Source organism: Prosopis cineraria, unplaced genomic scaffold (assembly GCF_029017545.1).
Source record: "Prosopis cineraria cultivar Desert tree isolate PC_DT_omini unplaced genomic scaffold, ASM2901754v1 PC9, whole genome shotgun sequence".
Taxonomy (NCBI): domain Eukaryota; kingdom Viridiplantae; phylum Streptophyta; class Magnoliopsida; order Fabales; family Fabaceae; genus Prosopis; species Prosopis cineraria.
Window position 1 is genome coordinate 21,379,209 of NW_026555340.1, and position 20,285 is coordinate 21,399,493.

At 28.3% G+C, this 20,285-nt stretch overlaps 1 protein-coding gene and 1 long non-coding RNA gene across 2 annotated transcripts; one reads left to right on the forward strand and one right to left on the reverse strand.

Annotated features, from left to right (window-relative positions):
• Positions 1-11,030: 11,030 nt before the first annotated feature.
• On the forward strand, positions 11,031-14,334 carry LOC129320799 (thermospermine synthase ACAULIS5-like). The gene is made up of 10 exons (XM_054966416.1): positions 11,031-11,398; positions 11,914-11,980; positions 12,257-12,351; positions 12,445-12,547; positions 12,681-12,769; positions 12,889-13,045; positions 13,157-13,232; positions 13,331-13,389; positions 13,648-13,784; positions 14,059-14,334. The coding sequence occupies exons 1-10, from the start codon at positions 11,253-11,255 to the stop codon at positions 14,135-14,137; spliced, it is 1,008 nt and encodes a 335-aa protein (XP_054822391.1). The 5' UTR covers positions 11,031-11,252; the 3' UTR covers positions 14,138-14,334.
• A 2,278-nt stretch (positions 14,335-16,612) lies between these two features.
• On the reverse strand, positions 16,613-19,667 carry LOC129320800 (uncharacterized). The gene is made up of 2 exons (XR_008595829.1): positions 19,513-19,667; positions 16,613-19,138 (listed from the first exon to the last, which is right to left on the reverse strand). It is a non-coding gene; the product is annotated as an uncharacterized LOC129320800 (long non-coding RNA).
• Positions 19,668-20,285: the final 618 nt, after the last annotated feature.

Consider the following 20,285-nt stretch of genomic DNA (forward strand, 5'->3'; position numbering starts at 1 on the left):
TGTCCATATTGATAATGACTTTATATTTATTATAGGGTGTTTAATATGAATAAATATAGAAATATAGGGTTAGTTTAAAAGTAGGTAATTACTTTATTGGGAGTAAGATTCGATTAAAAATGCCTTAAATTTTTTAATAAGGGCAATATAATTTATTAATATTTTAATTTCTAAACACAATGTCATTTATGATAATTTGTGTATCTAAAATTAATTTTAACTAAATTATCTAAACATTTTTTATTCTATCAAAATTAATTTCAAAAAAAAATCCAAACATGATCACATTATAATATTATTAATTATAATCAAAATCAATCATATTAATTAATTTTTTTAACTAATTATATCAAATTGAAATCTAAACATGCATTTAAAAAACTTTATCATAGACCTAGTTATTATTAATTTAATCTTTTAAAATTTTACTGTCACTCTTTCAAAAATTTATTGAATAAATCAAAATTGAAGATATTAGTATGAAACAAGTCATCATGAGTGGGGTGGACGTAAGTGGCATTGGGACCAAATTGTGAGGATCACACCAAGACAGGGAAGGCATCATATCTTCCCCCCTATCCCCCAACCTAAGATGATTTCTCAGTACTTCTTTTGTTGTCCAACATCCATGTCACTTTCGACCTTATCCTCTTTTACTTTTACTCCTCTTGTTTTTTAAAAAAATGTTTATAATTTTTATATATTGTTAATTAATTAAACGGAGGTCCTCCACTTCATGCTTAAAGTTAGATACAATATGTATTATATCTAAACTGTTGGGCTTCGTTTTTGTTGATTTTACATAACATATAAATATATAGAAAATTATAGTTTTTTAACCATTTTTTTAGTAAAATTATTAAATAACTTTATTAATACTCCCTCTACTAAAAAATGTAAGATATTTTTTGAAGAGTTGAGTGTTTAAAAATATAAGACATTTTTAATCTTTTAAGTGTAATCATTGTCTTTTTTTTTAAAGTGTCTTTATTAATGAATGATTTCATATTTATTGTATGATATTTAATAGAGATAAATATAAAAAAATAAAATTAATTAAAAAATAAGTAATTACTGCATTAAGAATGAGATTTAATTTAAACAGAAAGAGTATTTAAAAAAAAAATAAAATTCAAGTGTCTTGCAATTATAAGACATCTTTCCGATCTTAAATGCAGGAGCTAGACTTAGGATGTTTGTTTTGGTTTCAAATATATGACCTCAACTTTCTCTGTCTTCCGCATTTATTCTTTTTTCCCCAAATTACCCCTTCAGTTAGATTAGATTCTTGTTTAGTGTATGAACTATGTTGAAACTCCAATGTAAACAAATAAAAAATGGGAGTATTTATTGGCAATTGCTAGTTATAGTGAAATTGACTATTACTGCTTAAATATGATACTTTTTTCATTTTAAATTATAAGACACTTTTAAAAAAAATTTAACATTTCAAAATATCAGATACTTTGACAAAAATAAAATTTTATTAATGATACTTTTTCAATATTATCCTTACCATCTATTATCTTCCTTCAATATTTTTTTATCAATGAAATATTAAATAAAAGATATTTTTAAAAGTTTTTATTTTTGTTTTAAAAAAGTAAAGTTATAAAGTGTATTTAATGAGTTTTATTAGTATGCAAGATTTTGTTCAAAAATATTTTATAATTTAAAACAAAGAGAGTATCTTAAATTTAAGTCTGTGTAAATGCAAAAATTGCCTATCAAAAACTATCACAATTAAACTTGACAAATACAATTCAGTCAAATAATTATATAAAGAAACGATGGAAGTATTTTAAGAAAATTATCACACATTTCTTACAAAGAATTGATGGCTTATCTTAATTAGCTAACTATCTCATACCTTTAAGATTGAGAGGAGTTGTGTTTTTATGTTATAATATTATTAATAATCAATATATGTAATTTAAATCAAAATCACATTATAATTACTGTTCTGTTTCCCAATGAGGCCGTAAATGGTCAAAAACACAATCTATTGAGAGACGTGTACGAACTTAGAGAGTAACTGTGCAATTGCATGCGGTGGTCCATAATAAATTTCAGGAGAATGGTATTACAATTCCAAAATAATAAATTATGACAGTTATGTCCTAAAATTTTTTTAAAATTAATTATAAATATTGAGATAATTGCAGATTAAAAAAATTTTAAGCATAAATAATATATTGAAATTTTAAATATAATTATCGACTTGTAATTGAGAGCTTGTTTAAAGTTATTTGAATTACTATTTATAATTTAATTTTTAAATTTTGTTGGAGACTTAATTGTTAAAATTTTTATTTTAGATTTTATTGTCATTCTTCCTTATTTTTATTCCTACATAATAATACCTTTCTTTTGGTTTTTTACCAACTATGTAATGATACCTTTCAAGAACTGAAAAATTGAGCTACAATTTTAGTCAACAATATTTATAAGAAAAAAATTATAAATATGTCCTGTGGAGGTAACTTACTTATAAATAAAATAAATCTTGTAAATTTTGGAAATTACAATTAAGTTTTTTGAGATCTAAGTATTATTTAAAATTGAGATACAAAGATAATACTACTCTTATTAAAAATATTAAAGTTAGAGTTGTAAAATATTATAGTGATGGTTATAAATTATTAATGGGGTTTGTAAACAATTAGTGTTAAATTTTATTAGTAATACATGATCAATTTAACTATTAGATATATGAAGTTATAATTATAAAATATTAAAGTGATAAATGTAAATTATTGATGAGATAGTTATATATAATTAATAGTAGGAAAAATTATGCATGGTCCAATGGAGTAAACTTATTCATGAATAATTCCCACGAAATTTGGAAACTACAACCTAATTGTAGTTTGAAATTTAGCTGGAAAGACAATAATATCCTTATTAAACATACATTGTATCAATCAAATAATTAACTTATAGTTATTTCACTCACAATTTACAACTATAATTTTAATTTTTTATAATTATAACTTTACATATCTAATAGTTCAACAATTATACATTGCTAATAAAGTTTAACATTAATTATTTACAGACATCATCAATAATTTACAACTATGACTTTAATTTTTTATAACTGTAACTTCACATATTCAATAGTTAAATTGATCAATTTAATTACTGAATATATAAAATTATAGTTGTAAAAAGTTAAAATTATAGTTATATATTATTAATGACATAGTGATAAATTATTTGATTAATATAACGTATATATATATTTAATAGGTGCATTATTGTTTTGTTACCCCAATTTCACATTATAATTAGATCTTAAGGGGCCTAAATGTGATTTCTGAATTTTATGTGACTTATTTATAAATAAGTTAGCTCTAGGAGACCTACATGTAATTTTTTCTTAATATTAAATTTATAATGCATGATTAGTTTAACTATTGAATATGTGAACAATTGTAAAAAGTTAAAATGATAGTTGTAAATTATTTGATTTATATAATGTATTTTTAATAGAGCATTATTGTCTTTTCACTCAAATTTTAAATTATACTCCCGAGGAACTTTACCATGATTTTTAAATTTTGTGAAACTTATTTATAAATAAGTCTACTCTAAAAGACTTATACATAATTTTCCATATTTATAATGTCAAAAATAAAAAATACTTTTAAAAAAATACTTTCTTTAGTCTTATTTATAGGATATAGAGAGAAGTTTTTCTTTGTCATATTTATAAGTCATATTATTAATTTTTGTCACAAATTTTTTCTCGTAACCTTTATTGAATTTTGGAAAAAAAATAAATTGTAAAATATATATATTTAATAGCGACAAAGTTAAGAATTTATTGAATTTTTAAACATAGTTAATAAGTTTTAAGATATTTCTTAGTTCTAGTGAAACATGTTGAAAATAATTTATAAATAGAATAAAATGAGTAACTTTTAAGTATCATAGGTCACATTTCTTTAATCCATTTTATAAGACACTTTTAATATGTTTTATCGAAATAAAGAAAAATTTTAAAATTCATTAACTCTATCTAAGAATTTAATAAATTTTCAAGTGCGCTCCTAGTAAATATATGTACTTTAATAATATATTTTTTTCTAATGTTTAATAAAGGTCAAAAGGAGAAATTTGTGATAAAAATTTAATAAAATAATTTATAAATATAATAAAAAAAATTTCTCCCCTTGCTCTATAAATAAGATGAGTGAGGGCAAGTTGTTTTTTTTTTCCCCCTCTCCGTCTTTTGATGTGTAGGAAACAAAATACAATACTCCTTGGTCCATACAAATGACTGAATAATTCATCTGAATTATAATACAAGGCATGTTTTATAAACCTTATTTGATTCAAAATATAAAATTGGATAACTTTTATAATTATTTTTTAACTATACTCCTTTTTCACTTATTATCATTTTTTAAAAAAGTATGCAATAAACTATTAATTATTATTATTAATATTTTTATATAAAGTATTTAATAAAAATATAATTAAAAAGATATAATTTTTTAAAAAAATAAATTTTTAACTAACATTTTTTAATGACTTAAATTAATTATTAATATTTTATATTTTAATCCAGAGGGAGACAGTAAGTTTCACTACACATTCCATGCCATGACCGCCGTGACTTTCAGCCTCATGCCCACTTAGCTTCAATCTTTACTTTACCGAGAAAAATAATGATTTGGCGTTTCTTGGAACATCAAATCAAATATCTTGCCATCAAAGGTGGGGAAAATCAATGCTTATCCCTTTGATTAGGATATTTATGCTTCGTCGTCGTCTTCTTGTTTGTTTGTATTTTTTTTTTAACCGAACTTTCACAACTTGATAAGTGGAAAGCTCGGTAGCTTCTATGTATCTGTGCGGTGTTGAATTTTTTCCATTGTAATGGAGAGTAAAAGAGATACCACCATACTGTTATATTAAATTTAAAATTTAAAATTTAAAATTTTTAAAAATTTAAATTTAATTTAAATGGTTTAGATTTATTGTGGAGAGACAGTGGAGGAAAAAAAAAAAAAGTAAAGAAGGGAAGCCCATTCTTGTATCTTTTCCATCTATTTATGTTTTTCTTATTACTTTGCAACTCAGACCTTAATTCTCTTATTTTAATTTTTTTACTTTTGTTAATATTATTACCTTTTTATCCCTTTGACTACGATATTTATGGTTTTTTTTTAACCGAATTTTCGCAACTAAAGTCGAAAGCTTGATAGCTTCCGTGTATCCGTGTGGTGTTGAATTTTCTCCCTTGTAGACGAGAGAAAAGAAGAGACCACCATGCCGTTATATTAAATTTAAAAATATAAATTTAATAATTTTAAAAATATAAATTTAATTTAAATGATTTAGATTTATAATGAACAGACGGTGGAGAAAAAAATAAATAAATGAGAGAAACCCACTCCTGTATCTTTTCCATCTATTTCTGTTTTTCTTGTTATTTTGCTAATTAGAGCTTAATTCTCTTATTTTAAACTTTTTTACTTTTGTTAATATTATTACTTTTTTATAAACAAATCAAAAGAAAATAACTCTTTGTTCCTTATAAGAATTTTAATTATCAAAAAATTTTGTAAAATGCATAAAATACTCACAAGTCTTAAATATTGTATAATTATAACTTAACAAAGAAAAATAACAATTTAAAATAATAACTCAGCAAATCGTTTTTTCTTGTCAAAAGTTGTGATTGTATAGGATTTAGGACTCAACAATAATTTATACATTTCATAAAATTTAAGGGTAATTGAAATTTTTATGTGAGACTTCTCAGTAATTTTTTTAAAAATCAAAAGAATCCTTATCATGTAATGATTATTTAATGCTTTTTATTGCCTACATGTATTATTTTATTAAAAATAGTTAAAGGCACAGTAGGTACTAAATACGAAAATCGTTTTTATAATGTAAACTAATTTGATATTTTGTAATATAAAATGTTTTAAAAATAAGGAAGAATGCCAAATAAATTTCTTTAAATATACAATTGACGAAATAGCATCACAAAGTAAGTTGGTTGCCCGGGAGTTCTGAAATATTTATCTGAAATTATTTTTTATGAAATTATATTTACAGCCCTCTACAAATTAATTAAAAAACGTATTTATTAAAACTTAAATTGAAGTTGTTAATAACAAAGATAATATTATTAATATAAGAAGAACAATTATTATTATATGACTAAACTAAAGTTATGACGCTGTGTGATGTTAATATCTAAACTAGAATTGTTGAGATATGAAGCATATTTGTTACTGCATAACTAAGCTAATAATTACACTTCTTGTATTAACAATTTTACTTTCTTTGTTTGCAACTTTAATTTAAATTTTAACAATTACACCTTTTATGGCTGAGGGTTAAAAACAATGTTACTCTGGGTTATTTCACTTTTCACAAATTTAAAAATTTAGGAGGTCTGTTTTATCAAGTTATAAATATCAAAATGTTATTTGCATAATGGGTCAAATTTGAGGGGAGATTTGTGAAATTTAGCCAATAAACAACGTCAATATTGCATCAATAGAAAATCATAAAATGCCAATGTCTAAAACTTTTTATTTTAGTAATTTCATTTCTAAAATAATTAAAATATAATATATTTCTTCCTGACATTAAATACTTTAAAGTTGAATGTTAAAAATATTAATTAAGACTTAAGTCTGATTGAAAATGTCACTTATTATGTTAAATAAATTTGAGGTAAAATTATCTTTGTAGTTGAATTATTTTCTAAAGAATACTAAATAATTTAAACCAATGGTAAAACTAGGACCCTGTATCAAGAGGTGTAAATTAATTTTAAAAATAATTATTTAAAAATAATTATTTAGTATTTTTAAAAATAATCATATATTTTATAATTGTTTATTATTTATTGTCAAATACTATTAAAAATATTTTTTTCATATAAATCACTAATTTTTAATATTATTTTATATATAAAAATCTAAAAATTTGTAGTCGTTAAGTAGAAACTTAAAAAATAAAATAAATAAGTATATTCTTTTTTAAAAATCATATTAGAGTTTTGAATTTAGTAAATTTAAAACTGAATTTAAGTTAAAATATTCACAAAAAAATTTAAATTTCAAGGGGTATAAAATTTTGTGGTTAGAAAGGTAAAATAGCAAACTTAATTTCTTTCAAATTAAGGGAGTGCATATGCCACTTCTGTCACTGTTTTAAATTATTTGTGTTGTAATAATGTTAATCTTTAAGTAATTAAAACACAATATATTTTTAAATATCTATAAATAATTTGGGCACTTTTGAAGAATAATTAAAAAAATGTATATTGATATAAACTTATATTTATTGTGTTACGCATGATACTTATAAGTGAGTGGATTTATATTATTCATGCTACCTAAAATTCTAAATCCTCTATTTCTAGGTTGGGAGGTTGGTCAATATCCAAATTTATTAGCCTAAGAATAGGTCACTCTGATCTACACATAAAGACATGTAAAAAAAAAAAAAATAGACGAATAGTGAGGAAGAAAAAAGGGAATAGATTGATGGAAGATGGGTTGGGGGTCAAATAACAATGATTCAAAGTTAACAAACTTTAGTCTAATTAATCAATAGATTTAGGACAATTTTACCATTAAATTATAAGTTTAAAAAACATTCGAGACCTTTAACTTTTTATTTCAATATTTTTAACATTTAAAAATATGTAATATTGTCCAAAATATTAATAAATATGAACTTTTTCCCAATAATTGATCATAAAATTGCATAACATAACTTTAAAATCATAAGAAAAAAAGTCAAAAAATTATAAACAAGTATCATATGAGAAAACTCATATCAATTAAGTTTCATAGATTATAAATGAATTTAAAAAATAATTCTATTTTTTACTCATATAAAAGATCAAATTATCATTTTAACTGCTCAGACTGCAAGTATTTATCATATTACCATTACTGACAACCACGCTAGTAACGACAAGTCATTAAAAATATTATATTTATATTAGTAATATCTTATTAAAATACGAATATTATAATATATAATAATTTAAATATTATTATTTAAAAATATTACAACCATTTAACATTAAATATATATTACAATACATACAGTCCCTTCTCCTAATTCTAATTCTAAATAATTTATATCAAATTTCAACCGTTTAAGTTTAGTTATTTTATGAATCCTTGATATACTATCTAAATTTGAAAAAAAAAATTATTCAACTAGGGGTAAAATTAAAATTCTATTCTTTTTTTTTTAACAAAGCTAATAAATTAACCACTTTTCTAGATTTTGGTAAGATAGTTAGACACTCTTGAACAATTTCAACATTTCAAAACATAAGATATTTTAATAAAAATAAAATTTTATTAATAAATTTTTTAATATTATTATTTTCATATATTCTTTTTTTTAATATTATTTCATAAATGAAATATTAAATGAACGAACAAATATTGGTTAAGTTGGTAATAATTTAACTTATAAATCGTCAGGTTATGCAACAAAATCTCACTAGCGATGCAAAAACTTTATTGATGAGTGACCTGTACATGCTCTTTATGCTTGAATGCATGCCCTAATTATGACAAGTTTTTGAAACTTAACTTACTTAAACATTTTGTAAAAAAAAAAAAAGAAACGGTATTAAATGAAAAATATTTTAAAAGTTTCTATTTTTTTAAAAAATAAAATTATAAAATATATTTAATAAATTTTATTAATATATACTTTTTTAGTTAAAAAATATAAGATATTTTTAATTAAATTTTACATCCAAATAAAATAATTAATTATTTTTAAATTAATTTTATTGTTATATATTTATTTTTATTTAATAAATTATTTTATTTTATTTTATTTTATTCAATTTTTAAAAGTTTTTAAATGGGAGGGAATATGATTTTAATGTATAGAAGATGTGGTATTATATTGTCGTGTAGCTTGCAGGGAATGGGGTGTAAGTGACTGTTAAGGAAGGTGAGAGCGATGATGAGGGATAATGGGGAAGCACGCGCAGCCTTGGTGCGATGCCTTTTTGGGGCAGCAAATAGAATATACATCATGATCTTCCCTGCACGCTTCCCTTCTGTCTCTCTTTCTCTCTCAATTCAATACACAAACATTTATCATTTTTATTTATTTCATCCATATAAAAAAAAACAAATAGCAATAACAAGAAGCCTTAATCTTCGGTATTTGTCACTCCCTCCATCATTATCTTCTCTTACTCCCCGTTTCTCTATATTCCCACTATTACTTTTCATCTCCACCTTCTTCTCCCTCATCATTCTCTCTCTCTCTTCACATGCCCATGCCATCTGTCACCTGTTCATTACAACCCTTTTCTTTTTTATATTTACAACTAAAATTGGCAACCAATTTGCCATGTTTTCAGCTGGACTACTTGTACAATTGTGAGGAGAAGAAAACAATTTGGTTCAATCATTTCACCCATTTTAACAATCGACTTGAATTAACTTGTTTTAACTTAAACTGTTCTTGAAAACGTAGAGAAAAATTAAAGTTAGAATGGTTGGATCAATTTTTCATTTGAATATTAAATTTTATTTAATTATTATATCACATATTCAACTATTGATTTAACTAGTTAAATTATGAAGATCGTGAACTGTTAACTTTTTTAATTCATCTTTGGGTTTGACTTTTAAAACACTATCAACTGGTGTTGATTTTTAGCATAAGGAGTTATAACTGTTTAAATATAGACAATTCAATTATGAATTTATGAGCTTTCTTACACGCACACTCATAAGTAACCTTCCCATTATGCATAACGAGCTTTCTCATATCATTAACTAAATCAAACATCAATTGATTTCTATTGTGAATGTTTAAGATGTTTTGGAAGTTCGAAATAACATTTATCAATATTTCCCCCCTCTTATGAGTTTATGTACTCTAATTCAACGCATTAAATAAAAGCAAGTTTGACAACTTAATCAATATTTTGACGTATAAATTGCATTTCTTTATGTGAAGTATTAGATGTGTTTTAGAAGAATTGATTTTATTAAAAGACATTTTGCGAAATTTCATGGGAATATACGCTCAAGAAATGAGAAAAATTACTTAAAAAGTAATTTATGGTGGAGCAAATCATTAATATATAGCACCTACATGGGGCATAATTTGAAAGAATTGGATAGTTTTAAGACTTTATTCTATTGGAATCACAACATATGATATCTTCCATAAGGTTTGTTTAGTTTGAAATATAGAATATTGGGTAATTTTTTTATAATTATTTTTTCAACTATACTTTTACTTTATTTATTATTATTTTTGAAGAAAAATAAGTATTGAAATTTCAATTGTGATAATTAAGACACTTATATAAAGTATTTAACAAGAGTACATTCTTTTTGTTAAAAAATATAAAATATTTTTTGAAAGGATATATGTTAAAAAATGTAAAATATTTATAGTCTTTCAAGATATAATTGTTATCTTTTTTTTAAAGTATCCATATTAAATAAATACTTTATATTTATTTTAAGGTGAAACACCTTATTAAATAAGGGTGAATATATAAATATAGGGTTAATTTGAAAATAAGTAATTATTTTATTAGAAATGAGATCAAATAAAAAATATTTTATATTTTTCAACAGGGAGAGTAATTGTAAAAAACATAAAACTTTTAAAAAAATTAAAGATTTAAGTAATCTTTTTAAACAATTATCCGTGCTTTTTATTGTGGAGGCTGTGGAGGGAGTAACCACTAATAATTGCCTTTTCTGTTTTTTTGTTTGTTTTTTGGCGGTTAAAAATGTTACAAGGAGTTATCCACCACATTCTATGAGTCTTAAAATTTTAAAGAATATGAAAATATATTTGTGTGGAGGAAAAAGAAATAATAAACGAAAACGGAAATGAAATTATGATGGTTGTTGCAGCATGTATGAGCAATGATAAATTCAAAAAATGGGGCATAAACAAAAACCCAGATCATGAAATCAGCCTCACAAATCGCGACAGAGCTTTCTTTGTATTCTACTTTACGAAAACCCAGGAAGATCTACACGGCCACTTTAGCAAAGATATTCCCAAGCTAATTCCATTGCCAACTCAAACCCATCATCATTCTCCCTTTTCATTACTCTCTCTTCCTTGTTCTTCTTATATATTCTCTACTGGCTCCCTTCTCTTCTCCACACTTCGCCACTACAACATCTCTCTCTCTCTCTCTCTCTCTCTCTCAATCTCCCTTAAGCTTCTCTTGAGTTTCTCAAGGAAAGAAGATGGGTGATATAGCTTTCTCCAATGGGATTAATGCTAATGGAAATGGAGTCAACGGCAAAAACCATTCGCTTAATGGTTACAGAAAGAGCTGTTGGTATGAAGAAGAGATTGAAGAGAACTTAAGATGGTGTTTTGCTCTCAAAAGGTACATACACTCACCCACTCTTATATTGTGTTTTGCATTTCTTGTTACCTTTTTGAGATCAGAATCCAAACCAGTCTGCCCATTATATTGCTGAGTTAGAATCTGTCTTTGTTGTCTCTGAGAGATATGAGTCTTGACCATTCTTCTTTATTTACTGTCAATACTTTGTTTGGTGATACATGATGATCTGCAAGAAGCAAGACAAGAGCTGTTCATGGGGTTTGAGAGACAAAAACTTACATAAATGTTTAAATAACTAAAGTACAACGGCCAATGGGTTTAAAGTATGCTTGGCTGTATATCACAGACAGACATTTAGGACATTCCAAGTTCTTGCTTAGGAAAAAGTAATGTTATCCCTGAAAGTTGAAAGCTCTTTTTGCCTGTGGCCATGAAAAAGGCAGACAACAGATACTATGAAATGAAAATTAGGCTTGCACTTTTTGGTACAAAGTTTATCACTTCCAACCGTTTGATAAAAATACTATAACACTTTCCGTCTTTTGTTGCTGCAGTATATTGCATACAGGAGCTAGCCAGTACCAAGACATTGCCCTGCTGGACACTAAGCCCTTTGGAAAGGTTCAAATCTACAATAGAATATTTTAAATTGGATCTTTTGTAGTCATATAATTAGCATTTAGAAAGATTATAGTATGAAAGAATATGACTATGTAGAGTTTACTTTTTCTCTCTGCACTTGCTATATTTTTTTCTTAAAGTCTATCTTTTTGAAGGTACCATATACAGTTACAAAGCAGACGATCAGATTCTAGAATGTTAGTTGTAAAAAATTGAATGAGATTAATTATTTTTTATGTGACATGGTCTAACACGTTTGTGTTCTCTCTCCTACAGGCATTGGTGATTGATGGAAAGCTTCAGAGTGCAGAGATAGATGAATTTATTTACCATGAATGTCTGGTTCATCCAGCTCTTCTTCATCATCCCAAGTAAATTTTCTTTTCTCTCTTTAATGATAATATCTTGAAGGATTTCAATAACATTTGAATGTTTTATTAATATGTCTCCATTATGTGCTTTAGTCCAAAGAATGTTTTTATTATGGGAGGGGGAGAAGGATCAACTGCAAGGGAATTACTGAGGCACAAGACCATAGACAAAGTTGTGATGTGTGATATAGATGAGGTGTCGATATAATCTTCTAGATATGCGAATGTTTTTCTCTATTTTCTGATCTTATTTTATAAGGATTTTTTTTAAGGATTTTTTTTTTTAATTTAACTGGTTCAAATCCATGTGTCGATGATTACTGGAGCAGGAGGTAGTGGAATTCTGCAAATCACACCTACTTGTAAACAAGGAAGCATTCCGCGATCAAAGACTCGAAATCATCATCAATGATGCCAGGTCTAATTGACAAACTATCAGTACCTCATGCTTGTTGGATTATTCACAATCATAGTAGATTAGTAGTCTGTAACATACTTGAGCAATTCATGGCTGATATAATATGTGGTATATTGCAGGACTGAGCTTGAAGCAAGAAAAGAGAGCTATGATGTTATAATAGGTGATCTGGCAGATCCAATAGAAGGAGGTCCTTGTTATAAACTTTACACCAAGTCCTTCTATGAGTTCACTGTTAAGCCTAAGATGAAGCAGGATGGTATATTCGTGACTCAGGTACGTGGAAGTGAGAAACCTGTGTGAAATGTTAGCACACGTGAAAAAAAGAAAGTTCTTGGTGAAAGCTAAAGTATAAAATGAACTTATTTGAGTTTTATTCTTATGCAGGCAGGACCAGCTGGGATATTTAGCCATACTGAAGTTTTCTCATGCATCTACAACACTTTGAGGCAAGTTTTCAAGTGTAAGTAACCCTGTAAGTCTAAGGGAATATAATTTTATTTCCTCCTTAACTTCTTATTCCTACACTAAACTTCTCTCTCCCCCCCCCCCTTCTTGCAGATGTTGTGCCTTATTCTGCTCATATCCCTTCTTATGCTGATATTTGGGGATGGGTCATGGTAATATATCCAACAATTAAGCTTGTCAGCTTTTCATTTCATGCTATATGTGTTAAGAAAAAGACCCCGAAAACAAATGATGAAGTTCTTCGAGTTTCAAAAAGATATTTAAGGTTACTTCAAATTATAATCTGCAAACTATTTTGGGTTCAAAATTGCGGATAACTAGGGTACTTCAGAACTTGGCTGATTCACTTTATGCAGATTTGTTAACGTAACTTCTAAGAATGTTTCTTTGTTATTTTTGGACCACACCAGGCTTCAGACTCTCCAATAAACCTGAGTGCTGAAGATCTAGACCTCAGAATGAAACAGAGGATAAAGGGAGAAAACAGATATCTTGATGGAAAGACATTTTTGTCTGCCTCCACTCTGAGCAAAACTGTTCGCAACTCGTAAGTGTAAATGCCTTATATTTTGAAACATGGTTATATGTTTGGATTTGAATCCTCAGTATTCAGAAACAAGAAGATGCATGATAAGCATGCAAATCGAAATAGAGAAAGTAAGTGAATTCACATGCACTTCTGTGTGTATCACTTTCTCTTCCAAAAGAATAAAGGATGGTGATATGTCAGGATCTCATTCCTTCAACATTTTCATTTATCATTAAGCTCTTGGGTTGGAAATGTTCAATTTTCATCTGATTTTAGAAGGCCTGTTTTGCAGGCTAGATAACGAGACTCATGTATACACAGAGGGAGCTGAAAGGTTCATCTATGGGCACGGCAAGCGTAATCAAGCTTGAGAAGAAACACTAAATAAGTAAAGCAAAGAAAGACAGAGAGAATGCTAGTGGGGGGAAAAAGTTCTTTTAAGAGTTTTGTCTTGTCATTATAATGTTTTCCTTTTCCTTTTTTCTTTTGCTCTCTGGTGTGTACTTAACCTGCAAAGGTATAATGTTGTTAATGGAAAACAAGCTGGGTCCTACTTTGTTTCCTTCAATATGCTCATTGTGTCTGTATCTATCAATATTCTGAATATGGTAAGGCCACCTAACGAAGGGAAAAAGGCTTATGGTTTGTTAAGTAAAGCTTCTATTCCCCCGCCCCCCAACTCTTATCATCCTTGATGCATCTCTTGCCTTAATATGGTGCCTTTTAGATGTGCTTTTTTCTTTTCCTTTCTTTGGACGGGGATAAAGAATAAAAAATAATGAAGGGTTTTTAAATATATGCTTTAAACCTTGGAAAGTAGTCCAAATTCTGTTGTATTTTTTAGTTGAGTGTCCAAACAAGGATGAGGCAAATTATCATCATTTCACTATCTGAGTTTCTCATTTCATTCTCTATGGTCTTGACTCCCAAATATATGTGTATATATATATATATACTTTGGGTTGAGAAGCATGGAATCATGGGTTGGAAAGGGTTAATCTAATTGAGGATTTAAATTTGAATCAATTTATCATTTGATACTTGAAAAATTTATAGATTTAGATTTTATCTAAATTTAATCTCACTTCTTTTTATAATTTCTCTATAATTTTAAATTTTTTCTGTACTCTAAGGCTATGTTTGGTTTGAGATGAGGGGAGGGGAGGGGATGGAGGGAAGGGGAGGGGAGGGTTTTTAAGATACCTTATTTGGTTTGATTAGAAGGGAAGGGAGGGGAGGAGTTTTTAATAATCCTTTGTTTGGTTTAGGAGGGGAGGGGAGGGGAGGGGAGGGGAGGTAATAATTAAATTATTATTATACCCTTGTACAATAATATATATTTTTTAACATTTTATCACACAAATCTATTTTATATATAAACTCAAATTGTATAATTTTTTTTTTAAATTACCCGAATCTTGTCAATTTTTTTTTACTTCTTCACCCCGAATAAGTAAATTAAATAATACTATTAAATAATTTTATTAGTAAATTAATCTAAATATTAAACAATACTTTGTGAAAAAATCAATGAAACTAATGATTTTATACCCTCAGTAATTGCACAAGACAATGCTAGTCCTTAATAATAATTAAGCAACAATCGTCATCATTAATAACAAAATATACAAAATATATTGATCATACTTAAGAATCACATTTTGACATCTAGCTAACAAAATATACAAAAATTATCAATAAAAGTCATCATCTAATTAAAACTATAAAACATCCTCATTATTACATCCTTCCGTACTGGTGCTGGACATTGAGTTGCTACTCTAAGCCTATCATTATCAGCCATAAGAAACTAATATTTGCCAGGTAATCTTGCAGCATCAATCCCACACTCTTCAAGCATTTTTCAAATTTCTTCACCTGACAATTGTGGCACCTTCTTGAGACTTTGTCCTATCATCACATTTCCTTATTGAATTGCCTCAGCCACAGCTAACACTACTCCCGTCAACTCATTTAGACTAGCCTCCTTTTCCTTAGACACCCTCTTTGTCTTCTTACTACATGCACTATTAATAGTAGGTGAGTGCTCTTGGTCAGGTGAGTTTTCTTGTCCCGGTGAGATTTCTTGTCCATCAAGCTCAACATTAATTATGGCTCTATTTTGTGAGACAATATTGTTAATGTCATATTGACGGTTTCAGTGACTTCTTCCTGAGAACGACGCCTCTTTCTGCACTCACGAGCTGTCTCACTCTCATGTCCATTAGCTCTATCTACTCCATATAATATCATCATTTTTTTTATAGTTTGGAAAAGGAGTAGTTCTCCACAATGCTGCTTTAGGTTTAGCTTGAAACAAGGGAAATTACAAAAGCAATTCAATTGCAAATGCACACTTTTTCATTTTCAAATAATAATATAATCAATGCATATGTAAGAAATTTACCTCAATTAATGCATCCTAAACTTCAGGCTCAGCATCCCATACTTGAATTATTGAATTCCAAGCGAACCCACTCAAACTTTTGAAAATGTCATAAACATATGAAAAGTTTCTCTTTAAAGTCTTCCATCGATTTTTCACATTTTCCTTGTCAATTTGTTTACCGAATAAAGCACTCAAATATTTACATATGTTATCATACGCTGTAGTTGTAAAAGTGCCATTAACTTTGTGACCTTCATTATATTCATTCATGAAAGCATCAACGAGGGCATCATCCATTAATCTTGTCCAATTCACAATCTCCTTATTATTGTTTGGTGCCATCCTATCACATAACAATATAATCACATAATACCAATCCCAATATGAAAAGCTAATCAAATTTCAATAGCAAACTAAACAAATAATACAAAACAAATAAAAGTCAATAAACAACAAATTTTAATATCTGATCAAACCTCAATTAAACTCAATATAAGTTAATGTAATAATACAACATATTTAAATGTCTATAATGATACAATAGAGTCTAACTTATTGAGAAATCAAAATTCAATCATCAAGTTCATCCTCAAGAGTAGCCAGATGTTCCTGATAATCTGCCCACATCTAATTGGCTATATTTTCTCTAATAAGTTCACCTCGAGCAGCCTTATTATTGTCCCCTCTTTGAGCATGGTTATTATCATTTGAATGGCTTTCTCTTGCAAGAACAGCATCAACTTCCTCTAAAAGATCTTCAATAGGGTCCATACTCACAAGGAAGTTATGAAGAATGCAACATACATATATTATCATTTTTTGTGCTTTGATTCCATATGTAGGTTCAGTTACATTGGATAGAATGGAAAATCTTTTTTTCAAAACACCAAAAGCACGTTCAATGGCATTGCGTAACTTTGCATGTCGAAGGTTAAATAACTCTCTATAATTTAGGGGGGATTCTATTTTGAATATTCTTTCAAATGATAACGGACTCTTCGGTGAGGTGTTATAAATCCTCTTGTTAACATGAATCCAGCATCGACAAGGTAATATTTACCTATCGTAAAAGAAAATAATTACTATAATAATTTTATATTCACAAATATAAACTTTATCAAAATTAGTAAAATATTTACCTTCAGGAATTATAAGCTTATTTTCTCGTGTTAATGCATTTTTAATGATTCTTGAGTCAGATGCAGTACCTTCCCATCTAGGAAGCACATACGTGAACTTTAGATCAAAGGTACATGTTGCTAAGACGTTCTGTGTCAGAAATTCCTTCCTACCACAGTATCTAGGAGCATCTAAAGAAGGCACCTTGACTCGCATATGTGTTCCATCAATAGCACCAACACAATCCTTAAAATATGGGAAGAATTTCTTATCTTTTTCAATTTCAGGAAGGATGGTTGAGCCATTAGGTTGAACAAGAAATTTTTCTTCTAAGTCAATGATAGCTATCAAAACTTGATGAAAATGGCGACTAATTGTCTCACCAAAACGCCTAAACCAAAAATTCACTTTATGATTTTTTGCGTTGTATGTCAATATATATAGAGTTTTTGCAACCATTTCTTCCACACTTGACCATCACGTGGGTTGCAGGCCAACCTCTCTTTCTAACATACCACATAATTCTAAAAAAGTTTTAGGAGTCATTCTAATAATATTTCGACTAGAGGGATAATCACTAATTTGGCTCATTATTTCATCACGTACCATTTCTTTCTTGCCACTCAAACTGTAACTTATTTTTTTCGAACACATGTCACTTGCACATACTTTTACAAGGACACAAGCAAGAAGAGCTAGTGCTCTTCGACGCAATTCAAACCAATGTTGCACCAGTAAAAGATTTTCAGATTCTTTGCTCATCTAACAAAGCAATCAAGAAGAATAATGGAAATCAATAAACAAGCCAAAATTATCATAAATAAGAGCAAAAGATTTAGTTTCATCAGCAAAAAACAATGATCATATATAGTACGAGCAAAGAAACAATATTTTTGTGACTCTACAGATCCCAAACTTAGCAATCTCAAGATAGAAGCAAAAGAACTAGCAATATTCAATGCAACATCACATCTAAAACACGAATAGTAAAGACCCTTCTTAATTTAAAAGACACTAGAGTCTCACAGCTCTATCTAGTTAATAATATATGTATCAAAATAATACTCTTAAGTCAACAAAGGATTATCTATCAGGTACCCTACAAAGTGCAAACAAAGACATAGAGACAAGCAGAGACTTACACACACATGCACAAGACTAGCAAGAGAGTGTTTTATCCTCAGTCAAGACAGAAAAATTCTAGCCATGTTCGTCCCTATGCATAGAGAATAATTCCAAATTTAAAATTAAAAAAAGTTATTACAAGTCGAGGTTCTTCATATTGTTTTTGTTTATTACACACGCAATTGCTTGACAAATCTCAAAATAACAACCAGAACGGTTAGGTACTTCTCGACCTCAACAAGGATACTCTCATAAAAATAAATGACAGGATCACAATTAATCACAATTCGAAAAAGAATCCTAAATCCCACTTTATTAGAAACTATTCACCCTAAACTGACAAAGGAACATTATAATATCTAATGAACATGACATTAGATTTCTTCAAGACCAAATTGAAGGGCGATGACCAGATAATTCATCTTACAATGCCCCAAAAAATTCTACATTCCGATGACATAGAAAAAATATATTTTTTTCTGGAAAGACATGCGGCTCCTTACAAAAATTAACTCGCATACGCCAAGGGGGAAAGGAGGAGGGAATATAATACCCAACAAGAAATGCCCAAACCTTAAAAGTAAAGTATTCAACTGGATCATCCCAATTGAACCTCCGCCCCTCCCTAGCCCAATATATGTTAAAACAAAGTTAAATAACCACACCTTCTAACCATGCAAAGCTTGCAACTTCCGAGTTTCAAAGATCAGTATAATTTACAGCGTCTGGGAAATCGATTCTGGTGAAAAGAAAACAAAAAATATGATCACAAGGTTTGAAGAAAGATATCATCAATTGCCCCATACCAGACACAACTTTTACAAAACAATCTGTGATCGAAGGAGCCAAGGAGACAAATTTCCCTGTAAATCTCTATCTATCATTGCCCCATACCAGACCCAACTTTTACAAAACAACCAGAACAAAGATCAAAGCCACACATCTTGCGGGATGAAGAAAACAGAACAACCACAGATCTCAGAACAGGGTTCGAACAGAAAGAAAAGAACGAAGAACGAAGAAGAAAACCAGGACGAAGCTCAAATCAAACATAAATCAAGCAGATCAATTTAAAGAAAAGATAGACCGAGCAAATGTGAGGAAGAATCTAACCTGAGAATGCAATGAGAGCTTCGAAGAGGAGGACTTGATGGGACGACGCACAGGGGGCTTCGAGCATGGCAAACCAGAAGCACGGTGAGGGCTCCGATAGACCGAGAGCTTCGATAGACCGAGAAAAAGACCCTGGAGGACGAGACAGACCGAGCTTATGGAAGAAAAAGAAAGCCAGCGAGCTTCTACGAGTCAAATGCTTTTATTGTGTTTCAAGGGCAATATTGTAATTTCATAAAAATAATGAGGACAAATTAGTCAACAAATTTAACTCTCCCTCCAAAAAACCCCAATTTGGAGGGAGCCAAAATAAGGGAAGGAGAGGGGAGGGGAGCCAAAATTTTGGCTCCCCTCCCCTCCAAAAATTTTGAACCAAATGAGAGAAATGGAACCCCTCCCCTCCCCTCCCCTCCATTTACCTCCAACCAAATAGGCCCTAATTATTGGGAATTTCAACAATTTCAATCCTCTTTTCTTTGTATTTTTATTGTTGGTATCCCTTATACTCTCACCTCTTTTTTCATATATTGTCCTTGTCTCTCGCCAATAAAAAATAAAAATAATTTGTCACTTTCAATTTTCGGTTTTCATTTCAAATCAACTTATATCCCTTCTTTGTTTGAAATATTTTGCACTATCCAAACAAATAATTTTAAATATATAAAATTTAAATATAAGATTTTAAATTTAAAATCTAAATTCAAATTCAAGTCTATTAATCCAAAACTTACTTTATGTTAAAGTCAGAAAATTTCCACTGAAAATACACTTGA

Excerpts from the sequence above, each read along its gene's own strand:
- LOC129320799 (XM_054966416.1), top strand. The coding sequence starts at position 11,253 with ATGGGTGATATAGCTTTCTCCAATGGGATTAATGCTAATGGAAATGGA. Across the intron at positions 13,046-13,156 it reads ATGGTATATTCGTGACTCAG|GCAGGACCAGCTGGGATATT; the intron begins GTACGTGGAAGT and ends ATTCTTATGCAG. Across the intron at positions 13,233-13,330 it reads TTTGAGGCAAGTTTTCAAGT|ATGTTGTGCCTTATTCTGCT; the intron begins GTAAGTAACCCT and ends CCCTTCTTGCAG.